The sequence below is a fragment of the Ursus maritimus genome, unplaced genomic scaffold (genome assembly GCF_017311325.1).
Source record: "Ursus maritimus isolate PB19 unplaced genomic scaffold, ASM1731132v1 scaffold_11, whole genome shotgun sequence".
In the NCBI taxonomy this organism is placed as follows: domain Eukaryota; kingdom Metazoa; phylum Chordata; class Mammalia; order Carnivora; family Ursidae; genus Ursus; species Ursus maritimus.
The window spans coordinates 20,876,472-20,893,975 of NW_024423453.1; the positions used below are offsets into that span (position 1 = coordinate 20,876,472).

The 17,504-nt window shown below is 35.9% G+C and overlaps 1 protein-coding gene across 1 annotated transcript in view; it reads left to right on the plus strand.

Moving 5' to 3' along the window:
- Window positions 1–17,504, plus strand: part of LARP1B (La ribonucleoprotein 1B) — a 119,723-nt gene that overhangs the window by 75,723 nt on the left and 26,496 nt on the right. The window contains exon 12 of the mRNA XM_008699725.2: window positions 14,414–14,537. Coding sequence (XP_008697947.2) covers window positions 14,414–14,537 — 124 coding nt within the window. The remainder of the gene's footprint in view (window positions 1–14,413; window positions 14,538–17,504) is intronic.

The window sequence follows — 17,504 nt, forward strand, 5'->3', positions numbered from 1 at the left end:
TAATTCCTTTCTATACTATGTTTCTGTTTGCTATCATTTCCCTTTCAGCCTGAAGAGCACTCTTCTAGCATTTCTTGTAGCAGGTCTGTTGACAAATCATCGCAGTTGTTGTTTACCTGATAATGTCTTTAATGTCTTTATTTTGCACTAATTTTTGGATGATATCTTTACTAGATACAGAATCTGGATTGAAAAGTTTTACTTTTGGCATTTTAAAGATGAAACTCTGTTATCTTTAGGTCTCTAACTGTTTCTAATGAGAAATCAACCATTATTTGTATTGTTGTTCCTTTGTATGTATGTGTCTTTTTTCCCCATCTGACTGCTTTCAGGATTTCCACTTTACCACTGATTTTCAGCAATTTTACTGTGATGTGTCTCAGACTGGTTTTCTTTGAATTCATTCAATTTAGGGTTAACTGAAATTCTTGGACCAATAATTTGAAGTTTTTCTTCAAAGCTGAGAGAATTTCAGCTATTATTTTCCCCTGCTCTTTCTTATTCATTATTTTGGGATTTCAATTACATGTATGTTATACCATTTTATAGTTCCAGATTTCAATTACATGTATGTTACACTATTTTATAGTTTCAGAGGTCCTGAGGTTCTTTTTGTTTTCTTACCTTTTTTTTCCCTCTTTGTTCTACCGATTGGATTATATCTACTACTCTGTCTTTAATTTCACTATCTTTTGTCTGCCATCTCACTCAATTTTTAAGCTCATCCAACACAATCTTTTTAGTTTTACAGTTTCTATTCTTTTTAGTTTGCTCTTTCCTGCTGAGATTCCTTATCTGTTCACTCATTGAGGCTATCTTTTCCTTCAGTTCATCAAACATAAATATGTAATAGTTGCTTTAAAGTCCTTGTCTTAGGGGTGCCTGAGTAGTGCAGTCGTTAAGCGTCTGCCTTCCGCTCAGGGCGTGATCCCGGCATTTTGGGATCGAGCCCCACATCAGGCTCCTCCACTGGGAGCCTGCTTCTTCCTCTCCCACTCCCTCTGCTTGTGTTCCCTCTCCCGCTGGCTGTCTCTCTGTCAAATAAATAAATAAAATCTTTAAAAAAAAAATAAAGTCCTTGTCTTAAAGTCCAACATTTGAGACATCTGGAAGACAGTTTCTGTTGACTGCTTTTTTTCTTGACTTTGGGTTATGTATTCCTATTTCTTTTCACATCTAATAATTTAAAAAATATTTTATGGAACATTGTAAATGCTTTACTTTAGAGAGTATAGATTATGTCATCTTCCCTTGATGAATGTTGGTTTTTTTGTTCAGTTAGCTGGCCAGCTTGGAATTGTGTGGGCTTGATTTCCTCTTTGTTTGATCAGATTTGATCAACGCCTTTAGCTTGGCAAAACTTAACCTCTAAACTCTGTCTTACTCAATGTATTGCCAAATTTTGTGTTAGGCTGTGCTAGGAACCTAGAGTAGATCTTTCTTTAGGGTGTGGGCTTTACTTTATAGCAAGGCCTAATTTTTAAACTGTATCTTACCTGCATGCCCTGGGTATTATTGAGTGGTTAACAAGAGGTCTCCATTCTCAACTGGATGTGTATGCTTGCCATTTGCCAATACTGTGGACCTTTAGTATACCTGTTTATCTCAACCCCATAGCAGCCACTTTTGGATATGTCTCAGGGAGTTTTGTCCTGCATGTATGTAGTTTAGCCATCAGGGATCTGACCCTTACTCGAACTTACTGCCCCCTTACCCTTCATAGCTCCGTCTTCTTCAATGTTCTTTTCACAGATTCCATTGCTGCAGCTTCCCAGAATGCTAAGCACTACCTTCTCAGCTCAGGAGGACAGCCATTCTTTCCTTGGTTTGAAGCGTCCTATGCCATGGTTGGGAAATTGTGTCCAAAAAGAGAGCTCAGGTGATGGTGGAATCCACCTTGTGAATTTCTCCTCTCAGAAATCACAGTCTTAGGCTGATAGTTGTACAATGCTAAAAATTGGTATTTTGTATCAGTATGTTTTTATTTTCATTGGGACACTTCGGCTGGTATCAGATGTACTTACTGATATCTTAATAATGATAGAATTTATGAAAAACACAGCTTGCAATTTTCTTATATTGTCTGTTTAGCAAAGAAAGGTTGCTCAATATTGATTGGTCTAAGAATACCTAACTTTGTGAACTCTCTAATACAGTAGAATTAAGTATTACTTGGGAATTGATTCTAGAGTCCTTTTAAGTTGTAAGTTGGGTATAACCAAAGTATTTTTTAAACTCCCTTAAGCCACCCATCAGATATGTATTTCATTTTAAGTATAGCCTCACATCATAATGTGCACATGTAAATTTATCATGTACATAATAATGTAGGAGGATTATACTTATAATACTCAAATGTTTCACTGTTTGAAGTACTTGAGCAAATTTATGAAAGATTCTAACTTGGTGGCTCTTTATGTCCGTGCTTTCTTCTTAGAGACTAATTTTTAAAATAATGCAAATGCTGTTTCTCTATGGTTCTCAACTTTATTTTTAAAATACAAAAGCCCTTGGGGCACCTGGGTGGCTCAGTCAGTTAATTGACTCTTGATCTCAGCTCAGGTCTTGATCTCAGGTTGTGAGTTCAAGCCCTGCATTGCACTCCACAGTGGGCATGGCACCTACTTAAAAACAAAAAACAAACAGAACAAAAAACCCCTTAATTATAAAATAAGGTCCTTGAGGATTTGGTGTAACTCTACTTGTTTGGACACTTCACTTTCCAGTGATCAGGACATTATTAAAATGTATACATCCTTTTTTGTTTTTTTTCTTATGTGAGTTAGCATTTTAGGGTTTAATTACATTAGTACATTTGTTCATTGAATAGAATGGCAGTTGCATTGCTGGCACATTACAGTTATTGTTATTGCTGCACAAGTATAAATCAAATTTCTTTTTTAAAAAAGTGTATTTGAGAGAGAGGGTGGGGGGAGGGGCAGATGGGGAAGGAAAGAGAATCTCAAGCAGACTCCCCGCTGAGCATGGAGTCTGACACAGGATGCAAGATCATGACCTGAACAGAAACCAAGAGTCAGATGCTTGACCAACTAAGCCACCCAGGCGCCCCTAAATCAAATTTTTGTAAGTTAAATGTTAGCGATGGTACTTTACTGAAATTGAGAATTGTTTGGGTAGGTAGGATGGGACCAGACTGTGAAGTATCTTGAAAGCTATGTAGGAATTTAGAATAAGGAGAGTTGTAGTTCTTATAAAGTGGTGTGATCAAAATATGATTTACTGTGGTTTAATTGAACACAATTATAAATGAGTTAAACTCATTTATAATAAAGGTGAAATGAAATGTTGAGCCAAAGGGATATAATTTTTTTTTCAACATTCATTAATGATTATGTTCTAGGCTTTGTGAGAATGAAAAAGTGCCAATTTGGGAAGAGATTTTAAAGAAACAGTTCATAGTATCAGTGTGATAGAAATAGGAACATTAACAAGGAAAAACTGAAAGGGAATGATATTGGGATTAGATTTGAAAATGTTGACTGGCGTCATGGTGTCTCTTCATGTAAAATGTCTTTAATCTTCTCTCTAAATCCTGTAGATGGTAAGAAAGCCAGTAATGTAGATTTTGGGTTACTTAGTGTAGAAGGGAGAATTAAAACTGGAAAAATTATTGAACTTTTAAGGTATAGAAAAACAGAAGAGGGTACAAAAAAGAAAAGAATGCCCACTAGTACTTATTAGGAGAAAAAATAGGTGTGGTTATGTACAGTTTCACATGAAGAAGCCAAAAAGATAAATGGTTTCTGGGATCATGATCCACAAAAGGACGTATTATCAACTTTAATTTTTGTTTCTACTGGTTTCTTAATTTTTCTAAGGTCATATTCATCCTTAAAAAAAATATCTTACCTTAACTGTTCATCTCCTTCTACCATCCAGACTGCAGTTCATATTGATATAAATAGGAGGTGAGAAAGTTGAAGTGCCAAGGGTTCTTTCCAGAAACTTGGCTGAAGGGAACCCTTCCTGCTTCAACTTCCTCTCTTACTCTTGGCAATATGAATTGTAGATAAATGTATACTTCTGAAAGACATTATTAAGGTGTGTTAGTTTTTTATATATTCTATAGACATGTTTATCAGTAATACACATCTGCATTTTATTCCCTCTAAGTCTTTGTTTTGGAGTGTTTCAAACCTTTAGAAAAGTTGCAAGAATAATATAATGAACACCAGTATACTCTTCACCTAGATTCAACAGTTGTTAACATCTTATCACATTTGCTTTTTTCCCTCTACATATAATACATTTATAGATGTACATAAAATACGTGCGATTTCCTGAACAATGTGAGAGTTAGTTGTAGACATTACACCACTTCATCACTACATCTGTTATGCTGTACCTCCTAAAAACAAGTGTATTCTCCTTCATAGCCATTACTATCAAACACAGGAAGTTTAGCATTGATAGAATGCTATTATCTAATATACAGTCCATGTTTAGATGTCTCCCAATTACCATAATTCCTTTAAAACTTCTTATTTTTTTTTGATACCAGCTCTAACCAAGGATTAAATATTGCTTTTAGAATTATGTATTTTAATGTTCTTTCATTTAGATGGGTTCCTCAGCCTTTTTTCTTTCATGACATTGACATTTTTGAAGCATCCAGGTTAGTAATTTTGTAAAATTTCCCTCAGTTTAGGTTTGCCTGGCATTTCCATGTGATTAATTTCAGGTTAAATATTTTGGCAGTAATATTACTTAGGTGATGTTGTACACTGTTCAGTACATTACCTCAGGAGATATAATGATGTCAGTTCTAGAATTGGTCATTTGGTTATCAAGATGTGTACCGTATTTCTTCATTGTAAAGGTACCTTTTTCCCATTGTAATTAATGAGTGATCTCTGGAGTGACAATATGAAACTGCTCCCCAGAGTATTCACTCAATGTTTTAGCCTTTATTGAAGATATTTGCCTGAATATATTACTAACATGGTGATTATATGATGGTAATTTTATTTGTTCCCTTTATGTTAATTACTTTGCATTCTCTTATTAGAAAAAAACTTTCTTCTCCATTTTATTTATTTATTTATTTATTTATTTATTTATTTATTTATTTTAGGGTCCGTATGGACTCTGGAATGGATTCCTTTTCATTCCTGCCATTATTCTTTTTTTAAAAAAATATTTATTTATTTATTTATTTATTTATTTATTTTAGAGAGAGCATGGGGGCAAGGGCGGAGAGAAAGGGAGAGAGAGAATCTCAAATAGACTTCCCACTGAGTGCAGGGCCCTATGCAGGGCTTGATCCCATGTCCCTGAGATCATGACCTGAGCCAAAACCAAGAGTTGGACACAGCCACCTGAGCCACCTGCTGCCCCTGTCATTATTCATTTTGATGTTCAAAATGTCTCAAATCCGGTCAGGATGACTCATGTACAACTGATATGTCCCCATCTGTTTAGCCCTTTTCATACTTTATGACACAACACGGTGGTCTACTTGCCCCTCTCTTTTTTTTCTTGGATGTCCATTTTTTTTATTGTAGATGTATATTCTTGGATGTCCATTTTTTTTATTGTAGATGTATATAGATGTGTTAACCATTTTTAAGTGTACAGTTTTTGCTTGCTTTTTAAATGTGTCCTTCCCTGGTTCTGTCTTTGATCTCTTCTCTTATTACTTTGTTATCTTGTAGTATCTTGTCCACAAGTAAGAGAATCTACTCCCAGGTGTTTGTCATTAACTGTATGCTAATGACTTTCCAGTGTCTGTGAGTATCTAGCAATATATAACCAGTCTATTAGATTTTGCAGCTGTCTCTCTTGTTCCTCAGATATCTCATTTATGTTGTCTCCATTTAAAGAAATTAAAGGAACCTATCCCAAATTTGTCTCCTGTATTTTTAAATTTAGTTTGAATACCTCAGGATTCTTTATCAACTTCTAACTTTCAACATGCAATTTGTCATTAAGCCCTCTCCATTCTTTCCTATTCTTTCCTACTGACTTACGATAGTTCTGGCCTGCATCATCTCTCCATGTGGTTTGTACACTAGGTTCTTGGCTCTAGTTTATTCTCTTTCTAGCTTTCCTCTTGTCAGAGTAGTCTTCTTCCTTTCTTTCTCCTTTCTTCCTTTCTTCCTAGCAAGTAAGGGAATTTATTACTAGAAGTCCAAGAAGCAGTCCTTGCTTTCAGGCAGGTCTTTATATGAAACTTAAGAGAATGATTTTGCATCTCTCTGCTCCCTATCTTTGGTGTGCTTTCTTCTATGTTAATTTCATTTTCAGTCAGGCTTTCTCCATGTGATTGCAATGATGGGTACAGTCTCAGGCTTACATTATTTTCAAAGTAAATGATCCCAAGGAAAAGAATGTAAATCCCTCAAATTTCTAAGGTATAGATTTGACCTTTCTATATTTTTCTTAATGCTAGTCAGTGCTTCTTTACTCACCCCTCCAAGGTAAAGTGCAAATTCCTTGGCAAATAATAATTTATGATTTGGCTCTTACATATCTGTCTATCTTCATTGTGCCACTGCTTTCAGACTTAAATTTTATACTCCATCCTTACTACATTGCATGTTTTGTTCCCTCTGCCTGCAGTATCTTTTCATATGGTTTGTTTGCCAAACTCCTTTTCATCCCTTAGATTGCAAAATCTAATTCAAATATTATACTCTCAGGAAATACTTCTTCGATAGCTTTTATTGTTATGTACTCCAGAAAAATCACTCTTCCCTTCTACTCTTGTACCTCATATGTGCCTATTTTTAACTCTCATACTGAAATGTAACTCGTGTTTATAAGTATTTCTTATCCATTTGATTATTAAGATTCTTTGGCCCCTTTTTGAGCAAGGCAAGGTATAAATTTTTAAAAAAACCAAAAATTAGATTTGATTGTACATTAGTTGTGGTAGATTAGCTAATTCATATGAATCCTCCTACTAAGAACAACTAGGAAGGTTGGTTTTTTAAAAAAATCTTTGTGAAGGCACAGTAGAGCTAACAATATAGTAAAGAATTGTGTGGTCAAAATCTGGAAGAAGGAAATCTAAAGAAGACTGGCATCAGTGTCTGCATTTCCTTAGAGGCATCTGTCAGTTCCAGAAAAAGCAACTGAGAGGCAGAGAAGAGGTTAAAAAAAAAATTCATGGGACTAGGGTGACAAAAATTGGAATTCAACAACTAGAGGGAAGGGGACTTTCCAGTAAACCTTCCAGGCTTTAGGAACTTTAAAAGTTCTGCTTTCAGTGGTCAGCTTCTAATAATTTTAATCTTTCATTGACTCAACATTCTGATGCCTGTAGCCACTTAACTGAAGCAAACAAATCCTTTCTGGAGGAAAATAGCATCCTAGGCCTCAAATTTTTAATAATAATGTCTGACTCTCAAAAAATAACCAGGCATATTAAGAAGACAAGATGATGTGGTAGGAAAAACAAACAAAAAAGAAAGAAACAAGAACTAGACCCATAGAGATTCAGATAAGAGTTATCAAACAGATTTTAAGTTAGCTATTGGTAATATGATTAAAAAAAAAACAACAACAAAGGTGGAGAATTTCAGTAGAGAACTAAAATCTTTTAAAAAGAACCAAATGGACATTCCAGAAATGAAAAGTATAATAACTGAGCACAGTAGGTTGCCTTAACAGTAGAGAAGTACAGCTGAATGCAGAATTACTAAACTATACATCAAAAGACTCCAGAGTGAAGCATGGAGCAAAAAAGGTGGAAAATACAGAAAGTAATATAAGACATAGGAGATACAGTCAAAAGGTCTAACATATACTCAGAAGAGAGAGGAGTGAGAGAATAAGGCAGAAGTAATATTTGAAGAGATTATGGGTGGCATTTTGCCAAAACTGATGAGGGGTAACTTAAGAAGTCTTAAGAACTCCAAAGACTATAAATTCAAGGAAATCCACATCAAGGCCATCATTGTAAAACTGCTAAAAACAAATAGTAAAAGCCAGAGAAAAAGGATAGATTACTTTAAAAGCTACAGTTGTTTAAAATTTTTTTAAATTTTATTTATTTTAGAGCACAAGCAGGGGGAAGGGCAGAGGGAGAGGGAGATAATCTCAAGCAGATTCTGCGCTGAGGGCAGAGCCCAACACAGGGCTTAATCCCACAACCCTGAGATCATGACCTTAGCTGAAACCAGAGTCAGACGTTTAACTGACTGAACCACTCAGGTACCCCAGAGCTCTACAGTATTTTGTTTTTTGGTTTTTTTAAAAAAATAAGCCTTACAGCTAACTTCTCAGCAGAAATAATGGAATCCAGGAGGCAATGAGATGATATAATCACAGTACTGAAAAGGAACTAGTGTTCACGAATAAGGTAAATAAATCATTGATTTGTATACTTAAAATAAGGCGAATTTTATGGTATATGAATTATATCTCAATGAATGTGTTTAAAAATGAAGGTAAAATAATTTCAGCCATGTGAAAACTGAGCAAATTTATTTTCAGCAGATCTGCTTTAAAGAAAATATTAAAGGGAGTTTTTTAGGCATAGAAGAGATAGTCAAAAGATTTTAAAAATGACTTGAAAGTGATTCCAGAAGGAAACTTGAAGATACAGAAAAGAATGAAGGGCATGTAAAGGGTAAACATGTTTGTAGATTTGAATAAATATTGACAATAAACACAACAAAGCTGTGTAAGTCTATTGATAAAGTGGATTTTTTTAATAAAGATTTTATTTGACAGAGAAAGACAGCGAGAGAGGGAACACAAGCAAGGGGAGTGTGAGAGGGAGAAGCAGGCTCCCTGCCGAGCAGGGAGCCCGGTGTGGGGCTCGATCCCAGGACCCTGGGATCATGACCTGAGCCGAAGGCAGACCTTAGCAGCTGAGCCACCCAGGTGCCCCTAAAGTAGATTTTTTTAAGGCAAAAAGAGTTATTCAAGATGAAAAGGGACACTTTATACGTATAAAAGGTTTAGTTACCACAGAAAATATAATACTTCTAAATGCATATGCATCTAATAACAGCATCAAAATACATAAGACAAAAATTGACAGGTACAAAAAACCAAATTTATAATCATAGTGGGAGATTTTGAGACACCTTTCTTATCAAGAAAGGTGCAAGATTTAGGGAGAAGATAAAAAAAATCCATAAGGATGTAGGAAATGCAAACTATAAAGAAACTGCTTAATTGACGTAATGAAATACTGCATCAACATCTGCAGAATACACATTTTTTTCAAGCGCACATTGACCCTTATCTCCTACCGTATGCAAAGAATCAATTCTACATGTATTGTGATTCTAAATGTGAAAGGCAAAATAATAAAACTTCTAGAAGATGAGATACTATCTATATGATATTTGAGTAGGGAAAGGTGTGTGTGTGTGTTGCTTTTTGCTTTATGCCCTCATGCTCCCCAAACTTTTAACAATAGAATATGTTAATTTCATAATCAGATGAAAAATTATAAAGGGAAGGTATACAGCATCTATAGGAAGGGGAAAGATTTCCTTTTATAAAATTTTTATTTATTTTGAAATTTTTATTTAAATTCTAGTTAGTTGACATGCAGTGCAATATTGTTTTCAGGAGAATTCAGTGATTCATCTCTTACATACAACACCCAGTGCTCATCACAAGCACTCTTCTTAATACTCATCACCCATCCAGCCCATCCCCCAATCACCTCCATCCATCAACCCTATTTGTTCACTATCATTAGGCATCTCTGGTGGTTTGTTTCTCTCTTTTTTTTCCCCTTTTCTCCCTTCCCCTATGTTCATCTGTTTTGTTTTTTAAATTCCACATAGAGTGAAATCATATGATATTAGTCTTTCTCTAGCTCCATCCATATTGTCGCAAATGGCAAGATTTCATTCTTTTTTATGGCTGAGTGATAGTTCGTGTATGTATGTATGTGTATATATATGTATACACACACATACACATACATATATGTATACACACACACACACACACACACACCACCTTTTCTTTATCCATTCATTACTTGATGAACGTTTGGGCTTTTTCCATAGTTTGGCTATTGTTGATAATGCTGCTATAAACATTGGGTTGCAAGTACCCCTTCAAATCTGTATATTTGTATCCTTTTGGTAAATACCTAGTGCAATTGCTGAATTGTAGAGTAGTTCAAGGTTTAACTTTTTGAGGAACGTCCATACTGTTTTCCAAAGTGGTTGCACCAGTTTGCATTCCCAGCAACAGTGCAGGAGGGTTCCAAAAGGAGAAAGATTTCTTAACCAGGAAATTACACAATGAAGGAAACGACCTATAAACTGTACTACATTAAAAAGAACTTTTTTCACCAAAAGACACCATAAGAGAGTGAAGAGGCAAGTTCCTTCTTCCACGGAGTGAAAGAAGACATAACATTTTTTTTAAGATTTTATTTATTTATTGGACAGAGAGAGACACAGCGAGAGAGGGAACACCAGCAGGGGGAGTGGGAGAGGGAGAAGCAGGCTTCCCATTGAGCAGGGAGCCTGAAGCAGGGCTCGATCCCAGGACCCTGGGATCATGACCTGACCTGAAGGCAGACTCTTAACGACTGAGCCACCCAGGCGCCCCTACATTTTATAAAGAGCTCTCATAAATCAATAAGAGAAAGAAATCTGTAGAAAAGTGAGTAATAGAATTGGGGGCACTTGAGTGGCTCAGTCAGTTAAACATCTGCCTTCAGCTCAGGTCATGGTCCCAGGGTCCTCGATGGAGCCCTGTGTTGGGCTCCCTGCTCAGTGGAGAGCCTGCTTCTCCCTCTCCCCGCCCCTCATTTGTGCTCTCTCAATATCTTTCTTTCTCTCAAATAAATAAAATCTTTAAAAAATGAGTAATAGAATTGAATAGTCATCTCACAAAAGAGGCTATCCAAAAAAAATATATTAAATGTGTTTAGCATATTAGTAATCAGAGAGATGCCAATTAAAACCATAATGTGATTACACATAGATCTACCAGAGTGGCTATATATTTAGTTTTGAGATACATTTTGAGATTTTATTTTGATATGTAGAGTTCTAGGATGTTGGAAAAATAGTACAGAGAGGTCCAGTGTACCCTTCACCCAGTTCCCTCCAAAGTTTATATCTTATGTAATTGAAGCACACTATTAAAATTAGGATATTGACATTTCTTATCACAAATGTGTGTGTATAATTTTTTTTTTTAAAGATTTTATTATTTGAGAGAGAGAGACAGGCAGGGATAGAGAGAGCACGAGCTGGGAGGAGAGGGAGAAGCAGGCTTCCTGCTGAGCAGGGAGCCCCATGTGGGGCTCAATCCCAGGATGCTGGGATCATGACCTGAGCTAAAGGCTGACACAGACCAACTGAGCCACCCAGGCGCCCTGTGTATGTAGTTTTATGTCATTTTGTCACATGTATAGATTCGTGTAACTACCATCACAGTCAAGACACTGAACTATTTAATCACCACACAGATCTCCTTTGTGCTGTTAGACTCATATTCATGTGCCTCCCCTTCATTGTTCCTAATCCCTGGTAACCACTAATCTGTTCTCCATCTCTATAATTTTGTCATTTTGGTAATGTTCTATAAGTGGAATCATAGAGCATGTGATCTTTTGGGATTGATATTTTTAAGATTTTATTTGAGAGAGAGAAAGAGTGCACAAGCAGGGGGAAGGGCATATGGATATACATAGTTTGGTCCTTTTTAGAATGACTACATATTTTTTAACCTGACAATACCAAATGTTGGTGAGGATGTAGAGCAATATGTACCGCTAGTGGGAACATAAGTAGGTACAACCCCTGTGAAGAAGTATTTGGCATTTTCTACTAAAGTCGAAGCATACCACCCTATTCAACAATTTCAGTTCTAGTAAACATTCAATAAAATGTGTGTCTTTGGGGTGCCTCGGTACATCAGTCAGTTGAGCATCCTGACCCTTGGTTTTAGCTCAGGTCATGATCCCTGGATCATGAGATCAAGCCCCACATCAGGCACCAGACTCTGCTTAAGATTCTCCCGCCCCCCCCCACTCACTCTAAAATAAATAAATAAAATCTTTTAAAAATGTACTTGTCATAAAGAGAACTGTTTTGTAAAAAAAAATATTTATAGCAACATTATTTGTAATTGCTATAATCTGGAAAGGAATTGAATGCTTATTGACAGTGTAATGGATTTTTTTAAATTATAGTGTGATCATATAATAGAATACCATAGAGCAGGGATGAGGAGATTTTTTGTGTGCAGAGCTACATAGTAAATATTTTAGTCACAGTGGGTCATACATTATGCCAACTACTCTGCAGTTGTAGCAATGAAGCAGACATGCAGTTAAGCAAATGGGTATGGTGGTGGTCCAATGAAACTATAAAAACCTGTTTGGCTTTTGGGGGCTGTAGTTTGCTGACCTCTGCTATAGTGTTACAGACTATAATGAATCTCATAAAGATAATTTTGCATAAAAGAAACCATACATTATGATTACATTTTTATAAAGTTCAAAACTGGGCAAAATAAACCTATAGTATTGAAGTGAGCTAATTGTCTTTAAGGAGAGGAAGAGGGTAGTGACGGGAAGGGGCATGAAAGTTACTTCTAGGGTGCTGGTAATATCTTTACCTGAATGGTGATTACAGTCTGTTCACTTTTGATTACTCATTGAGATATATACTTATGATTTATACACTTCTCTAGTGTGTATATGTGTATGATACCTTAATGAATTAGTTTAAAAAGTTAAAACAGAAACATACCACTTGTGTTTCCATCAGGCTAGAACTATATTATTTATCTCTGCCATGTTATAATCATAGCAGTAATTTTTTTTTAAGTAGGAATTGCTAATAGCAAGATAAGGGACAGTGAGAAGTAATGACTTTGAATTAGCTTGAAGAGCTTATTAAAGACTTTTGGGAAAGCAGTATCGGTATAGGTACAAAAGCTGAAGTAATCATTTTTTTTAAGATTTTAGTTATTTGACAGAGAGAGATAGCAAGTGCAAGCAGGAGGAGAGGCAGGCAGAGGGAGAGGGGAAAGCAGTCTCCTGGCTGAGCAGAGAGCCTGACTCAGAGCTCAGGCCCAGGACCCCAGGATCATGACCTGAGCTAAAGGCAGACGTCTAACCAACTGAGCCATCCAGTCGCCCCTGAAGTAATTTAATGTATTTTCATGAAAACATGATAGATCCTAGTTTAAAAGACTAGCAGGATCTAATGAATGGTTTGAGCTGACAACTATTCATGTTTGAAGGCAGAAGGGAAAGCTTGTTTGTTTAGCTGTTAAGAGCAAGGTACTATGACTGTTTTGTAATGATGGTATTTAGTTTGGTCCATCTGACAATTTTGTTATGTTTTTTTTACCCACTAAAACCCTCTTTGGATGTTGTTCTGTAATGGGTCATGCACCCATTAACACTGAGTGATGTAGGTGTGATATAGGGTTTACTGGAGGAAACTAGAGTGCAGGGAGTCTCTCAAACTCTTTTTTGACTTCACAGCTTAGGCCAGACATGAGTGGTCCTCATACACAATGGCCAAATGACCTTACACTGGAGACTGGCCTCCACTCTGTAATCCTCTCTATATATGTAGGTCGGGGCAGAGAACATCTAAGCGACTATGTAACAGTTGTTAGAAAGGGGAAGCTTCAGCAGCCCAAGAGGCAGGGATGGCTTGTTGTTCCTTCGAGCTCAAAAAACTCAGACCTACTGAGCCTTCTTGCTGCTAACCTTATAAATGGGGTTTGGAAATGAACCTCCTGGGCCATCTAGATTTATCTTTCATCACATGTTTCCCATTACTAGAAAATGAAGTGAAAACTTCTTGTGCTGGTATAAAGGTCTTCTAACAGCTTTCTCCCATTTGTATGTCAGGCCTTTTTGCCACTGATTCTACACAGATTTTATCATTAGCTGAATTATTTTCTAATAAGTCATTGCTATTCTAAGCTTCTCATCTTTGCTCGCATTACCTAATTTGGAATGCTTTTCCCTTTCTCTAAATTTCTCATTCTTGTCCCATCTCTTCTGTGATGCCTCCCTGATGATCTCAATTCATATACCAAATATTACCACTTTTCAAATGCTGCCTAGTATTATTAATTTTTATGTGTACATTTCTTTTTTCCATCTAACTTGTAAATTCCTTAAGGGTAGGGAGCATACATTAGATTACTTCGTACTAGTGGACTTGTGTGTAAATGCTCAACAAATAATGAATGATTAGAATGTATGCTCTTAAATATATTTTAATTAAATAATACTCATAATATTTTGGGTTTCTCTGTGCCTCTTTTAGATTCTGAACATTAATTGTTAATAAGTATGATGCTGGATTCTTTATTAGGACATTTTTTATTCTGTTGCAGTTAAGCTCATTTTTTGAGATTGGTAGCAATTGTTGTTTGTTGGTTACTGTACTAGCCAGTTTAGTAATTAGATTCCTCCATTCTACTTCAGCAAGAAGTTGAGAACTTTAAGAAGCTAAATCTCATTAGTAAAGAGCAGTTTGAAAACATAACACCTGAACTTCCTTTTGAGCCAAACCAAGAAGTTCCTGTAGAGCCTTCACAGTCCAGGCAAGGTATGTAAATCTGCTTTTGTGTGTGATAGTTTCTGAATAGTATTAAAGCAGTTCTAAATTGTTTTAAAAGTTTGCTTCTTTTTTATCTGTGGAAAACATTTAGGTGTCTGGTAAAAGACTAGAATTTTAAAACTCAACTTTTATTTATCCTTTGGTGAACTTCAGAACATTTTAGAGACTTGAAAGTACAGATTGTAAATTTGTTAAGTCAGCCTTATAGTATAATCCCACCTTACTCTTGGTGAATAGACAGGTAATCCCAGAGGTTATCTAGGAGTCATCTGTTGTAACACCTGGTCATGCTCAACCCCAGATGCTTACTGAAAAGCAAGCAGGAGTGGTTGGTTCTTTATGTGTCTCATTTGATTTTGAGATTGCTGGGAATGTTTCTCTTCTTGAAATAAAGAAAAATTTTCACTGACTTGCTGATTCCTTAAAATATACCACTAACATCATTCTTTTGTCCTAATGCCTTAGTTTAGTGTGAACATATAAATACATTTGGGAGATACATAAATTAAATCCAACATTTTCAGGCAAGTGTAAGTGATTTTGTTATAGTTTTTATTTTTATTTTTTTTAAAGATTTATTTATTTATTTATTTATTTATTTATTTATTTATTAGACAGAGGGGGACAGCCAGTGAGAGAGGGAACACAAGCAGGGGGAGTGGAAGAGGAAGAAGCAGGCTCCCAGTGGAGGAGCCTGATGTGGGGCTCGATCCCAGAACACCAGGATCACACCCTGAGCCGAAGGCAGACGCCTAACTACTGTGCCACCCAGGCACCCCTTGTTATAGTTTTTAAATCCAACATTTTCAGGCAAGTGTAAGTGATTTTGTTATAGTTTTTCATGAAGGCAGATTAAAGAAGAACTTTGAATTTGGAAAGCTTAAGCATATGCCAAAATAAAACAAATTGTGTAACGTAATGAAACCCCCAGCTACCCATTTGCTACTTAATTTCATAGTCAATTTCATTTCTTCTCAGCTCCACTCATTGTCTTTACTCCCACTAGATAATTTTGAAGCAAACTTCTAATAATTATTATTAATATTTTTTCATTCCTACATATTTATGTACGTGTCCTTAAAAAGAACTCTTTTAAACACATAAATAACACATACCACTATCACATCTAAAATTAGTATTAATTCCTTAATATCAAATATGTAATTAGTGTTCACATTTCCTCAAATTATCACTTAAAAAAAACTGGGATCCATGTGACTTTGAACATTCCTAGGTTGATATGTCTCGTTTAATCTATAGGTTCAAAGTAATTTTTTTCCTTGCAATTTATTGTTGAAGGAACTGGGTTTTGTCCTATAGAATGTCTCTCATTCTGGATTTTGCTAATTGTATCTCTATGGTTTCATTCAGCCTGTTTTCTGGTCCTGAATTTTTTGCAACTGTTATTTTGATACAGAGCCTTGATCAGATTGAGGCTTAAATTTTTGTGAGAATATGTCATAGGTAATTATTGAATATTTCTACCAGGAGGCACATAATGCTCAATTGTCTCTCTTGTTGTGGCTTTAATAGCCATTGATAATCCTTGGTTGGAGCTTTTATGTTACAAGGGGCTGCAAAATGGTGATAATTCTGTTTTTATCATTGCTTCTTAAATTTAGCAGATAGAATACTTCCATAAAGAGAAATCCCCCTAATTGACTATTCGTTTATCCTGAGATAAAATTCTTACAGGAAAGAGAGTAAGTGCTCAATTTTTTCTCTTCGATTACTAATTTTCAAAGTAATGAGCTGGTTCCCTAACATCTTTCATTGATCACCAATGAGGTTTAGGTTTTTTATTCATTTTAAATTATCATTATGGTTTCATAAATGCATTAGATGTGTTTCACTCTAGTTAATTTTTTTTAAGATTTTATTTGAGAGAGAGGGAGTGAGCTTGAGTGGGGGTGGGGGGAACAGAGAGAGAGAGAGAAGCTGACTCCCCACTGAGCAGGGAGCTAACATGGGTCTTGATCCCAGGACCCCGAGATCATGACCTAAGCTGAAGGCTGATGCTTAACTGACTGAGTCACCCAGGCGCCCCTATTGTAGTTATTCTTATTGATACTTTTCCTATTCATCAGTTTATTGGCTTTTAGCTCCAAGTCCACCTTTCATTGCTTTCTTCTGTGATAGTGGAATTGGACATGGTTGCTAGCAGGCGTGATGATAAGTTTTGTCATTACTTGAGTTGCTACTGAGTTGGTTATTGTTTCTAGGCTTTTTCCACTGAAAGAGTTTAGAATTTTTTTTTTAAGAAAAATATAGGGGCGCCTGGGTGGCTCAGTCGTTAAGCATCTGCCTTCGGCTTAGGGTGTGATCCCGGTGTTCTGGGATCGAGCCCCACATCAGGCTCCTACGCTGGAAGCCTGCTTCTTCCTCTCCCATTCCCCCTGCTTGTGTTCCCTCTCTCACTGGCTGTCTCTACCTCTGTCAAATAAATAAATAAAATCTTAAAAAAAAAAAAAAGAAAAATACATTATAAACTCATGTTGATATTTTCTGTTCAACTTTAGGATTAAAGGTTTTCATTTTAATTTGTTTGATTTTGTATTTGTGCTGCTTTCTACTTACCATGAAAAAAAAAATCTTTGTTCCTAACCACAGTAGCAGAATTATTTACTTGTTTATCCTTTAATAAAATAGTTTTAGAATAACAATATTAAATAATACTATTACTATGAATACTGAAGGTAACTTCTTTTAAATCTCTTTAAACTTTTATTTTTTTAAAGATTTTATTTATTTATTTGAGAGAGAGAGTGAGCGAGAGAGCACAAGCCTGGGGCAGGGGCAGAGGGAGAGGAAGAAGCAGGCTCCCCACTGAGCAGGACTCTGGGATCATGATCTGAGCTGAAGGCAGATGCCTAACTGACTGAGCCACCCAGGTGCCCCTAAGTCTCTTTAAACTTTTAAACAACTTTGTGCTTAAAAAATTTTTAAGTTCTTATA